Raw genomic sequence first — 13651 nt, forward strand, 5'->3', positions numbered from 1 at the left:
AAGATGTATAGATTAAAGATTCGTCGATACTCAGTTCACATTTACTTCCTCCTGTTAGCGGCAAATACGAAGCTAGAAGTTCTGCTCCTACAATAACTTTCAGGCAACATTTGCAATGTCGCTGGTTTTTCTTTCACATGACCACTTGGAATCTGGTGCCATTTAAGTAAAGGTAGTAAACGACTGTAAAACTGTTTGAATACTTCTCATTTTGTATGAATTGTGCTTTTTGAGGCTTTTTAAATGAATGCTGGTTTTATTTTCATTTTTTTTCCCTTGATGTAAGGAATTAGAGTAGAATCTTCACTGGTCTTTCATAAAGCTCCACTTACTCTAAGCTCTCAGAAGTTGTGGCTTTCCGATCTGTCACACATTGTAAAGAGGGCTTGCTGCTATTTAACCTCCTCTGGAAGAGCCACTGCTGCGCTGCGGTGTTGTCTGCAGAGCCGCAAGGTGCGGGGGATGTTTTGTCGTGTTTTTCGTGGTGTCACTTGCGCTGATCTGCAAGACTGAAGGGAAGGGAAGGGGGTTTAGGTTTCTAAATGTGGTTTAGCAGTGTACGTGCTGGTAACAGTTTTGGTAAATTCATGTCATTGTAACATGTGGTGATAAAGGGAAAGGGTTAAAAACGTGAGTGGCAGAAGTGTTTTGGTAAAGTTATTGTCAGTGACTTGATTTTTCTTCTGATAACGTTATGAATTGCACAGTAATTCAACACAAATATGTAATGGGCGCAGTTCCAGGCCCCAGGGAGGTGCGCTGTGTCACAGCCTGGCCAGCTATGGAGGAGAAGTAAGCACTGCAAGTGAGAGAACGATGTAAAATGATCAAGTCAAATAAAGAGACCTGGAGCCGTGGTACAGTTTTGGGAGCCAGTGACAGTTTCTATCAAGCCCAGATCCCTCACTGTCTGGCGTGCTGGTTGTGTGATACACCAGGTACCATAGCTCTGAGTTTGACCCAACTTAATCTTGGGTACTGAACATGGTGGGGTGGTGGTAATAATTTAATAGTTACTTTGCTTTTTGATCCAGGGGGGAAAGGTCTGTGGTGAATGCGTGTTGCCCTAACACAGGGATGTAGGAAATTGGGCACACCGGAAAATACTGCGCTGTGGGGATCTAAAAGCGTGGGGTATGGGGTGCCAGTCCCACAAGTTGTTGTTGGTGGCAGGGCAGGGAGCAGTGATCTGCTGTAAGTCACTGCTGGCTCTGGGAGAGCCTAGGTTCAAGGATGAGCCTCACAATTAAACCTGCAAGTGGTGCTGCTTGCTGCAAGGTGTTGTCTCGGGAGGTTTAAACTCTGCGAGTGCCAGATGAGGGTCTCCAGCCTCTCTTTCCAGTGCCTGCTCAGACTGAAGTTCTCTGCTCGGTGGTGGTTGCACCTGAGAAGTGCCAGGCTGGTGCAGTAACACAGCTCAGAGCCATCCTGCGCCTCCTTTTCTCCAAGGTGCTTCCTGCTCTGTAAAGATGTCGCGCAGGCAGCTGAAGGGTACCCTCTTAATTGGTTGTAGTTGAGTGCAAAGTGTGTCCTTAAGTGAGTTTCAACGTCAAACAAAATAAGAACAAACCCCCCCACTGTTTGCAGGTGCTGGGGGGACCCTCTGGTCCCCAGCTGAGCTCTGAGCTCCTTTGTGTTTCTCCAAAACCGGGCTGTTCACATGGGAGCTGGATCCTACCTTTATCCTGTGCCTGTAACATCCCTGCAGGCTTCAGAGGCTGCTTTGGAAGGGCACAGGGCATTACTTGTGCTTGCCCCTGAGGGCAGTTACTGCAGCTGGAGTGCGATTCCCACCTTTCCAAGGGCTTTTCCATACTTGCTCTTGCTGCCACTTGGGGAGCACGGACCCTCCTGGCAGCTTGCTAGAAAGTAGGGGCAAGTGGCACAGTTTATCGTGTCATTTATTCAATATCGTGTCATATACTTAATAAACACACAGGCGATCCAGTCTCCAGCACTGAGCTCTGTGTTGCAATGCCAAAGTTCCCTGTGAGAAATGAGGCTTCCTTTGGGGTTAAGGGTCGAAGCCTTTGGCCGGGAGAGGCACAGGCATTCCCAGCACTTAAAGAAGTTTAGGACCTGTCCAGCTGTAGTGTGTACAGTACAGACTGTGCCTGAATTGTCCCCAGGCTGTAAAGCAGCTGATCTTCCTATCCGATACCGCAGTGCCAACAGAAACCTTTGGAACAGTGTTAAATGACAGGTAAAGAAATGCGGTGTTTGCTCTGTGGTTTTGTGGAGCTATTTTCTGTAACCTTTACGGGGGTGTCCAGCTTTTTTGTCGAGACTGGCGAGTGCAGGGACATCTTCTGCCTGGCCAGTGCTTGGGAAGCCCAGGACACAGGGACCGAGGGTGAAACAGAAGCTGGTGGGGCTTGTGAGCGCTCCCGGTTTCTCTCCCCGAGCTGGGCAGCACAGGCTGTGGTGCTCCCTGACACCCACAGCTCATTTCCAGCAGGAAGGGGTCAGGCAATGCAGCACCAGCCCCTGTTTCTGCAGGCTTTGAGCAGCTGGAAGGTGCTGAAGTGCTGGGTGAACAGCACAGAAACGCAGGGCAGCAGAGCCAGCACGGTTATTACACTTGTTAAATGTGACTTGGTCAGCGCTGTACTGCCCGGACAGTGGAAAAACAAAGGGTAAACCAGTTCAGGTTTCCAAATACAGGCTCTGTGGTCAGCCTGGCCAAGGCACAGTGTGTGTGAGGTTGGGACAGGATGGGGGATCCTACCCCTGCAGACCTGGCACAGCCCCAGATGAACCACGGGGTTGTAAGCTCCAAAGAAATCACCAGGTGAGAGTTAGTTACACATATAAATATTTATTTGTACTGAAAGTGAGTGTTTGGTAGCAGAGTATCAAGTTCAGAATATATTAAATCATGAGATGCAGCAGTTGAGGTACAAATTCCAGTCTCATGTCTTTAATAAATACACTATTTAAAAAACCCCAAGCTAGTCCACATACTCTATTTTAATCAGAGGTAATCAGCACACTGCGCTATTTTAAAAGGGTAATACAACATCTGCGTTTTGCTGTAACCATTTGGATTTCCTGCAGGGTTTTAACTGCTTTGATTATTATAAGATGCTCGGCAACAGCACTATTTCACTACTTAAAAATGACAAATATTGCAGATCAGAAGTGGGAGTATTGCTTTTATCTTCCAGGTCCCTGCCAGAGGGCCTGAGTGTCAAAGGCACTGGTGCCTTCAGCTGCTGTGGGCGCTGCAGCAGTTTTCCTCGAGGTATAACACAGCGTTGGGCTCTTTGCTCAGAATACTTGAAAAAATATTACCACCCCCCCAAAAAACTCCATCAAAACAGTTGACAAATAATAAAAAAAGCTTTCTGCAGAAATATTCCCGTAGTTTTGAAGCCTGTACCATGGCCACAGCAAAAACAGGTTTTAGCTTGCGGCGTAGCTCACCACCCTAAGTTACAAGCAGAAGCGCGATTATTTTTCCCTAGCGCAGATCCATTTCTAATCAAAGGCTGAAGAAGAGGAGCACGCTATTCTCATTTCATCTGAAACACATTCCGACTGGTCCTGTGGCCTCCACGAAAAAAAAAAGGACGAGGACAAAAAAAAATCATCATCAAATCGGGTTGTCGCAATACCGTAACAAGCGCACGGCCGCCTCTCCCCGTGAAAACCTCACCCCGCGCGGCAGCGCACCCCGGGAAGCCTGGGCTGAGCGAGGACGGGATGCCGAGGGCTCCCAGCCCTGCAGGGGGTCACACTCAGAGTTCAGCCGCTGTCGATACAGGCACTGGTCCCGGTAGGACGTGCTCAGGATGAGACGCAGACAGGGCCGGGTGAAGCTGCTCTTTTCACGCTGCTGCCCGTCAGCAGCAAAACCTCTTGCGCAACGGCAAAGTCCGTCTTGGGAGGGGAAAAAAAAACACCGCAGAAGATAAAGTCTGCGGTAACTTTCCACCAGCCAGAGGTGGGAGCAGCACCAGCCCCAGCTCTCGGCTCTGCACCAGCACCTCCCAGGGCTGAGGGGGACCCGAGGACTTTTCTGCCATCCTCTGGCTATTCCCCCCCCAGTCAAAGCCAGCGTCGCTATCCTGCAAATGCAAAGCAAAATCAGGTCACCCCTGACCCACATGGGGTACAGGTAAAGGACGCTTGAGTCACCTCTCACCTGGTTTGCTGCTCGAACCCACCTCACACCATCATTCTGCTGGTTTAACTCGCCTTTCGGGTGGGAGAAGCAGGGGCAAACGAATGGGGGATCTGATCCTGCCAGGTGGGACAATACCCATGAAGGCACATAAAGAGCACCCCCTGTTTTTGCTGGCTGCCCTGAGCCTTCTCAGAGATCTCCCGGGCTCTGCGGTGCCTCCCAGGGCAGCTTCCCCTGCCCACGGGGGCTGCAAGCGCAGGGATCACAGCAGAGTCCACGCAGGGACAGCTGAGCTCTGAGCACCAGGTTTCCTTTGGATCAGTGCGGTCAAGCAGGAGGAAGCAATGAAGAGCAATGAACAACTGTCTCAGCCACAAGGAACTGGTGATGGTCAAGGCTGATTTTTTTAAAAAAATCCTTTTAAAAACCGTTAAAAAAAACCCAAATCCCACTGTTTGTCTAAGGCACAACCGGGAGGGCAGCGACTGGATCTGAGCATTGAGTGTCTGTTTCCCTCTCCCACCCCTGCAGCAGCGACTGCTCCTCACTTCAGCAGCTGCTCCTGCCTCTGCGAGCAGCTCTGGGCAAGGGGCAGCAGAAAGGCACTTCTTCACTTCAGGCGTTTCTATCCCGGTGCTGAGGTCCCAGCTCTGCGCTGGGGTTGATGTGTGGCCCTTGGTGGCACCAAACCGGTCCAGCTGGCCTCTTTGGAGGCTGTGCTGGGCTTCCTGCAGCCAGGAGCGAGGAGCCTGCTGCCTTCCCCTTCCAGCTCCACGGAGATGCTCCTGGCAGCCTCGAGGGGAGAAGGACCAGGCTCAAAGTATTTCTGATTAGTAAAAACCACTCTGACCCAGGCAGGAAAATCCTGCAGTCAGAGCATTGGAAATGCCAAGTAACTGATCAGTGTCATAGGGAATCAATCAATCATCGCTCACTCTTAATACAAGTATTTCTAGGGAGGAGGAGTAGCGTTAATTCTTCTTTTCCAGCGACTGGTAGTACTCGGTCAGGACTTTCCAAGCTTTGGGGGCCATGAAGCCATCTGGTGGGTTTTCACCTTCACGAGCGAGCTTCCTCATGCGTGTTCCCGAGATGAAGTCAAAATCATCGTGCCTGCAGCAAAACAAGAGACAGAGGTCAAACCAGCACAGCCGGCCTGAGCCGTGCCCGGTGCAGCTCTTCCGTGGCGCTGAGTGCGCGGGCAGAGACCTCCCAGCACTGGCAGCTCCTGTCTGCGGCTTCACGCCCAGGTTTATGAGTGGCAGCAAGAGGATTGCTCTTCTGAGAGAAGCTGGGGTTGTTCGCAATGCACTCCTCCAGCTGCGAGAGGCCGTATTTTTACTGCTGCTTAGTCCTCAGACTACATTTCTTATCCTTGCTGGGGGCTACAAAAGGGCAGCTTTAGTTTCACGCAGCCCATCCTTGACCTGGTGCCGGCTCTCGGAGGGGAAGGTGGATGGCCTCCACACGTTCTTCTCCCATTCCTCTCCTTAAGAGCAACACCAAGCCCTTTTCACTCTCCCCTGGCAAGCTGTAAGCCAGACGTGACTGCAAACCGCATGCTCTGTGTAGGCTGAAGAAACAAGGGACGCTGCTGCCTGCATTACCTGTTTGGGTCATAAAAATCCATGGCCTTTTTCAGTTTATTGTAAGCAGCCACCCGGAAGGGGATGATTTCCACCAAGGTCAGGCCTGGTGCCATGCTAAGGACCTTCCCTCCCTGTGTGGGCTCATAGAGGTCCTTCTTGGTCTCGGGGTGAGGCATGCCAGCAGGGTCACGGCCCACGATGTAGAAGTTGGCCCCGGCAATCATGCGTGCTCGGCAGTGCCACTGCACCTGCAGAGGAGAGACAAAAAGAGCACGGGCTGAGGGCTGAGCAGTGACTGAGCCGCCCGTCCTGGGCTGCAAAAGAGATCCTGGTGGTCCACACGCAGGAAGGAAGGAAGGAGGCATGTCAGCAGCCTTGCTGCGGTTTCCCATAGAGATCAGGCCGCCCAGACTCATCTTCCACTGCTTGGACCTGATACAACATCACAGCGCTCCTGAGGTTGTGTATTTCAAGGGAAACACTGGCGATGGGAACTGGTCTTGTTCCAATTTGGCAGCAAATGGAGGTAGCCGTTTCTGGAGGTACTGGAGGTAGTCCAGTTCTGGGCCCTCAGTTCAAGCAGGACAGGGAACTGCTTGAAAGAGTCCAGCAGAGCCACAAAGATGATCAAGGGAGTGGAGCATCTCCCTTCTGAGGAGCGGCTGAGGGAGCTGGGTCTCTTTAGTTTGCAGAAGAGGAGACTGAGGGGAGACCTCATTCATGGTTATAAATATTTAAAGGGTGAGTGTCACGAGGATGGAGCCAGGCTCTTCTCGGTGACAAACAATGATAGGACAAGAGGTAATGGGCACAAGCTGGAACACAGGAGGTTCCACTTCAATTGGAGAAGAAACTTCTTCTCAGTGAGGGTGACAGAGCCCTGGACCAGGCTGCCCAGAGAGGTTGTGGAGTCTCCTTCTCTGCAGACATTCAAAACCCGCCTGGACGCCTTCCTGTGTAACCTCATCTGGGTGTTCCTGCTCCGGCAGGGGGATTGGACTGGATGAGCTTTTGAGGTCCCTTCCAATCCCTAACATTCTGTGATTCTGTGATTTGCTTTTTGAACATGCAAAGACAGAACCCACCAGCCCTTGAGCCCCACACAGGCAAAGGCTGCCCATGCATCCCTCCCCTTCCTCCTTCAGGGGGTGTTCAGCACCTACTGCTTTCATCCCACTGATTTAGGGACAGAAGGGAAACCACTGGGAGAAAACAAACAAGCCTGACAGAGAAAAAAAGGTCACAGTGGTGAAGTCTATCTCTAGCCCAGCTCTCCACACAGCTTGTGAAAGCCCAAGAGCCCACAAATCCAAGCTCTGCTGGGAGATGGCTACAGCAGCAAGCCACAGGCAAGTCATGGAGGGAGCTAATAGCAAGGCAACGGCTACTGACTCCCTTCCCATGGCTTTCTGGAGCTGTGCAGGCAGCCTGGCAGCTGGCATCCCCACAGACAGGCTTCACACCTTGTCGTGGTGAGCAGCTGATGGCTGCCTTACCTCCGTGGGGCCAGCATAGAGCATAGGAGAGGGGAAGATGGCAACAATTGTCGACTTGGGATCCAGGACTTGCTCCTCCAGCACCGCCGCGTGCTGCTTCATCCGCCACTCCAGCGGTACATCGTCATCTTTGGTCCATCCTCCCAGCGGGTGCAAGAGAAGCACAGGGTTTTTGTAACCCCTCTCCAAAAGCTGGCGCCGCGTGTCCTGCATGAGCAGGGCGTGCCCGTTGTGGACGGGGTTGCGCAGCTGAAACGCAAAGACGGCATCTAAAAGGGAAAGATTTGGAGGGTCACAGACTTGCGGTGACCATCAGACCCCGCGGCCTCATTTACACGCTACACGTGTCGACACAGTTATAAGATCTGTACGTTGTAAGATGCGTGTCCTATCTTCACATAAGCCTTAAATACCTTAGGTGAGCGTTTCATACGTGGACAGTACCTCTTCATTGCTCTGCCAAGTTTATTTTCATTGCACATCCTCCCTTTGGGGTTCAGAGATGCCCACTGAGGACACAGCCCATCACAAGCACTGTCTGCAACCAAGCAACCCCTGTGCCACTTTTTGTGTTGTGCCCTGCGTCCTTCTCACTGCTTTTCCCACTGATTACAGCCATAACATTACATAAATAGTCCCATTTTGGGAGTGTACAGAAGAAATTTGGCAAGCTCTGTGAGCTTGAGAGCAAGTAATCACAGATCATGCCCAGTCATCTCGTGTCAGGTAGGGCAAGAAGGTGCCTATAAGAAAGGTGCCTATGAGAAAGCTGGGGAAGAGCTGTTCACTAGGGCGTGTAGCAATAGGACAAGGGGTAATGGTTTTAAACTAGAAAAGGGCAGATTTAGGTTGGGTATTAGGAAAAAGCTCTTCAATATGAGGGTGGTGGATCACTGGGACAGGTTGCCCAGAGAGGTGGGGGAGGCCCCATCCCTGGAGCCATTCAAGGCCAGGCTGGATGGGGCTCTGAGCAACCTGATCTGGTAACAGTGTCCCTGCCCACTGCAGTGGGGTTGGACTGGATGATCTTTAAAGGTCCCTCCCAACCCAATACCTTCTATGATTCTGTGATTTTAAGAAGAGCTGTGTCACTAGTGCTAACCCAGGGCACTCACCAGCGTTCATCTCTCTGAACTTCTGCTTGAGGGCAAGCGGTGTCAGGCGGTACTGGTCCAGCCCGTCGTTCCATTTGATCTTCTCCAGCACGAGGAGGTCTCCACCGACCAGCCAGTCTCCGCTTTCCATCACCATCTGTGAATTATGCACACACGCATCGTGGAGGGGACAGCCAAAATTCGTAAAGAAATTCTCACGGTGACCACATGAGCTGAATGTCATGAGCAGCACAACCCCGTGCAGCGAGGCACTGGCTGCAGAGACCCTAGCACTGCACCCAGCTGGGTGCTGGGCTCCTCTCTGGCAGCTGGGAGGCTGCAAGCGATGGCACAAGACCTTCCTCCACCTCACTCTTTGCTCTTTCTTCCTGGGAATACGCAGGAGAAATAAGTCTGTTGCAAGGTGAGCAACTGCTGCCAAATAATTAAAAGATATATTGTAAGGTAGGGGAAAAGAATTAACATGGCTTTAGACTTTTTAAGCAGGCACCTCAAGTCACTCACTTGGTGTAAACTGGAGCTCACCCTTTCTAAGGGATGGTGTTGTTTGTACTGCCAGAGAGTCAGTGGGAAGAGATAAGGTGTAAAAATGTAACACCCTTGTTGGCTGCCTGCACGAAACAGTCAAACTGAGAAGTAAAACACAGCTGAAAGGAGCATGGGTCTGCAGCATCAGCATTTGGCAGCATCGCTGAGATAGTCACACCCCAAGCGCAGGAAAACTTCGGGGGCTAAGTTGGATACAGGCATGCTGGTGAAGATGGGTGAATGAGAGGAGCAGCTCCTTTTCCCTTTCACCTTGCACTTGTTACCTGATGTTCTTGCTAAGCAGCAAACGCAGCATTAACTAAAAATTCAGCCCTGTCTGCTTGGAACATGACGGTTCCCAGCGAGGAGTGGGGCTTGGAGAGCAGACAGGACACCCATGGTCCTCAAAACCTCGGAAAGGTTTGGTTCTCCAGCCCCTGCCCGCATTTCCCATCTCGGCCAGGTTTCCCGGGGCAGCAGGAGGACAAACCTACTTTGACGTGCGGGTGTTTCGCGCAGGTGGTGCCCCAGACGCGGGCGCAGCGTTCCTCCTTCCTGTGCTCAAAGTACTCGGGGTTCTTCAGGACGGCCACCCTCCGGCCCGCGTAGCTGAGCGCCAGCGCCTCGCAGCCCTCCAGCCGCTGCTTGTCCTCCGTGGAGATGGGCAGCACGATGGGGATGCTCAGGTTGACCACACCGTCTGGCAAGAGAGGGGCAGGATTTTAACATCGCCCAGCCCCGGGCACGGAGCAAACAGGGGTTTTCAGAGGCACGCATTCTGCCCTCGGAGAGCCAGGATTTCTAGGACTAGCTCAGGGACTCACCATCAGTTATGCAAATTTATTAATCGCTCCCTTTTTTCTGCACCGCTAATAAATAGTGATGTTAGTAAAATACAACAGCTCCTGATCTTTGGGCCGGGAATGTCACAAGGATGGGGAGGGCTCTGGAGAACAAGCCTGATGAGGAGCGGCTGAGGGAACTGGGCTTGTTTAGCCTGGAGAAGAGAAGGCTGAGGGGAGACCTCATCACCACCTACAACTGCCTCAAGGGAGGTTGTAGAGAGGTGGGTGCTGGTCTCTGCTCCCAGGAGATGGGGACAGAACAAGGGGAAACGGCACCAAGCTGTGCCAAGGGAGGTTCAGGTTAGAGATAAGGAGGAAGTTCTTTACTGAGAGGGTCGTCAGAAGCTGGAACAGGCTGCCCAGGGAGGTGGTGGAGTCACCATCCCTGGATGTGTTTAAAGAGCGGGTAGATGAGGTACTTAAGGATATGGTTTAGGGGGTAGACAGGAACGGTTGGACGTGATGATCTCAGAGGGCTTTTCCAACCGAGCGATTCTGTGATTCTGTGACATAATTTTAGACCCTTGCAAGTCTTGAGGATTTTGATTATGATATAGATTTTTTAAAAATCTCCATTAACATATTTTTATTCATGCCTAGGTATCATTCAACTGCCAATCAGCAATTTTCAAGCCTCTTCATGAATCACCATCACTGCAGTCACATGAGATTCAATTAATATCGACTCCATACATTTAAATGATATTAACCAGTGATCAGTCATGGAAGTCAGCATGGGAGAAGCCGAATTACAAAACCAACAAATGATGCTGAAGCTGAGGATCTCCATGCTCCATTTCCAGATGCAAGATGCAGAGTTAAAAAAAAAACAAAGACTCCAGCAAAGGTAATTACAGAATTACACAACTGGGATTTCTGTGAAGACCGGTCAGTAGGACACAGGGTGTGTCGTGCCACTTCGGAACCGGCTGAATCATAAATAGGCTGTGGTTGTGTCTTGTGTTAATAATTTTCTGTCTTATTTTATTTTTTTTTTTTAGATCTCCAAAAATTACGGCAGGGAAAAAGAAAAAAATAATCTACATTGGAGTAATTTCTGTACGACCTAAGAACAGTTGTATACATACCAGCTACAGAGCGATTCCTTCCTGGGAGAACACAAACACAATTAAGATAATTAACACTCGCGGGCACCACTTCCAGCAGCCTCCTCAAGAACAAAAGCCGCTCATTTTAAACCTCCGTGGAGCCCCGCCTGACCGCGGGTGTCCTCCACCAAGCTGCCCCAGCACCTCCAGCGCCCACCCATCCAAAAGAGGTGGCACTGGCTGGGAGCGATGGACGACCCCTCCGCTTTCACTGACACCCGACAGAGGCAGAGGGCAGAGCGCTCCTGCTGCTCTCCGATGCACTGACCCACCTTTCCTCCTGGTGGCCATGGAGGTGGGATTTCCTGCTCAAAGTTCGGGCGAGAGGAGCACTGACTTGCAGAAACCCACCAAAATGGATTGCAGCCTTTCCAGGCACAGCTGGGGCTGCCAAAAACATCACCTGCATCCCCGGGCAAAAGGGCTGGACCAATGACCTTGGAAAGAATGGCCTTAAACCTCTCTTTCTGGCAACGCTGCACCCCAGCCTTGGGTGTAAACCCTCCACTGCTTCCTAAAGCTCATCCATGCAAACCAGGGATGTTCTCCTTCCTCCCTAGATGTCACCCTGTGGGGCTGACCACACAGATACTAAGTTTGGAGACCTCCACGGAGACAAGGTGGACCGGGGACTGATACTGATGCCCTCTACTGCAAAGATCTTGCTCTGGGTGGGTTCAGTCCCTGCCAAAAGCAGGTGTCCTGGGCTTTGTCCCTGACCCTGTGGAGCTCTACCAATCCTGAACATATGCCCGTGGACCCCAGAAGAGCTGTACCCAGTGATGCCAACAGGTTTGCGGGGGACACCCCAAAACCAGATGCTCCCAGACATGAGCCTCCGGCTCAAAGCGTGGAGCTGTGGAGCAATGCGGTCATTACAGAGCGCCTCTGCCACCTCGGCACGCACGACGGCAGCTCAAAGGCCACAGACCAGGGTCTGATAACAGGGACATGCACTTTTGGAAACTTTGCACATGAGGCAGGGGGTAAAAGACTACGATGTGTCTGAAAGCAGAGACCTCCAGTCCAAAGCAAGCAGTGCTAAGCTTTGCATCTGCTGCAAGGTGCCCAGATCCTAACAGCAGCAGCAAGTCACTGCCCTGCGCAACCATGGGACCCTCTAGGAGGGTGAGACTCAAAGGAACTCGCTCGCCAAGGTCCCAAATACTAGAGAACAGAGATCGCTATCAGGGCTACAAGACCCAAAGAGAGCGCCCTGTGTGCATGTGAAGTCACAGCAACGGCATCTACAGCTAAGAAATGGGACAGAAATACCTACTGCCTGGTCTCAGCTGAAGACAAACACTGCCTGAGTGCTCTTTGCCTTTTCCAGAGATGAAGCACCTCAAACATGTTGATAATAAATACGTAAATCTGATTTACTTCAAGTTTTTGTAATGGATAAAAAAGAAAACGGGGAGGGAAGTGAATTCAGGGTCTGCTCTTGTTTCTAAGGAACAGCTGCCTTCTCTGCCCACCTCAAATTCAGCCTGGCAGCCTCCCTGCTTGCTTGGCTTTGGGTTTGAGTCTTTATTTACCCTGGTATAACCAAGCATGAAAAGAGCTACAGATTGGCCGCCAAAATGTTTACTTGGCACCGGGTGAGATGTCAAAGCTGCGAGCCAGGGACTCGGCCACAGCACGGCAAACTTTGTCACCTTTTGCCCCCTTTGCTGCCTTTAGGAGCATGGCTCCCCGGCCCTCGTGGTCCTCTACAAGCCCTCGCATTTAACACACGAGAGGGAAGGAGGAGGACGACGCAGCCAAATCATTAAGCTGTTCCACACGGCCGCCTGCCAAGACACGGCGACGTTAAGCATCACGTCCCGCAGCGGCTTGGAGGCCGGTGTTAACGCAAAGCGTGGGGATCCGTACCATTCAGCAGGGTGCCAAAATGGATCACTTGCAAGTACTCCGCCTCGCGCATGAAGCCGGTCAGCGGGGTGGCCCAGCCTTCGCTCAGCACCTGCACCCACTGCAGATCCAGCTGCAAAACAAACCCAAACGGCACTCCTGTCACCAGGTCGCTTTTCCAGGCTGCTTTTCCTTCCCTTCTGCTGCAACATTGCTCTCATTTGCTTTTCTTCAAATATAAGGCGTTCATAAAGGGGGAGAAAGGGGGAGAGTGGTTTTTTATAAGCCAGACTCGTGTATTTTCACAGCACAACTGCTTGCAGGGCTGTACTAACACGACAAAGGAGACTGATGGCCTTGGCTTGCTACAGCACAAGGTGGAGGCACGGCAGAAAATGGCTGAGGATCAAGACCACATTTCGGCTCGCCATAAACCACAGCCACAAAAGGACACAGTCAACATAGGAACAGAGCCCCCTTTAGCAAAATCTCCATCAAAGCTTCTCCCCTTCAAAAAGTGACCGAAGCCTAGCCCAGTACCCGTTGCATGAAGATACCTTAGTGATCTCCACGGACGGCAGCATCTCTGCTTCAGCTCGGACACTGTTGAGTTTATTTTCAGGCACAAACAGCTCAAGAACATCCTTAATTGAGCCATGGGGCACGATGTTCTGAAAGACAGAGACAAGACAGCGGTTGTAACATGCTGGTTTTTAAAGGCACACCAAAAGGTCAGTATCCAAAAGCACATTAAAATGACCTACCTGTGTTTGGAGGAGCTCCACAACGCGCTGGATACATTCGGACACCGACGAAACATTCGTTTTCAGCACCAGTTCAGGAGATTCGGGCTTCTCGTACTCGGAGTCAATCCCTGTGAACCCTACGGACAATTAAGCCCAAACTAAATTTATTGAATGTAACACTCAGTGCCAGTGAGCATTTAACCATACTGGGTTGAAATGTGACAGCAAGGTTAGGGAAAG

At 51.3% G+C, this 13651-nt stretch overlaps 1 protein-coding gene across 1 annotated transcript in view; it reads right to left on the minus strand.

Annotated features, from left to right (window-relative positions):
- Nucleotides 1-4954: 4954 nt before the first annotated feature.
- PAPSS2 (3'-phosphoadenosine 5'-phosphosulfate synthase 2) overlaps nt 4955-13651 on the minus strand; it is a gene marked incomplete at its 5' end in the record, with an annotated part of 12221 nt that continues 3524 nt past the window's right edge. Inside the window, 9 exons of the mRNA XM_010181867.1 lie at nt 4955-5242; nt 5737-5966; nt 7215-7483; nt 8330-8465; nt 9352-9557; nt 10791-10811; nt 12687-12798; nt 13223-13336; nt 13430-13548. Of these exons, the coding sequence (XP_010180169.1) occupies nt 5101-5242; nt 5737-5966; nt 7215-7483; nt 8330-8465; nt 9352-9557; nt 10791-10811; nt 12687-12798; nt 13223-13336; nt 13430-13548 (1349 nt within the window). The remainder of the gene's footprint in view (nt 5243-5736; nt 5967-7214; nt 7484-8329; nt 8466-9351; nt 9558-10790; nt 10812-12686; nt 12799-13222; nt 13337-13429; nt 13549-13651) is intronic.

The sequence above is a fragment of the Mesitornis unicolor genome, unplaced genomic scaffold, assembly GCF_000695765.1.
Source record: "Mesitornis unicolor isolate BGI_N332 unplaced genomic scaffold, ASM69576v1 scaffold17883, whole genome shotgun sequence".
NCBI classification, from domain to species: Eukaryota; Metazoa; Chordata; class Aves; order Mesitornithiformes; family Mesitornithidae; genus Mesitornis; species Mesitornis unicolor.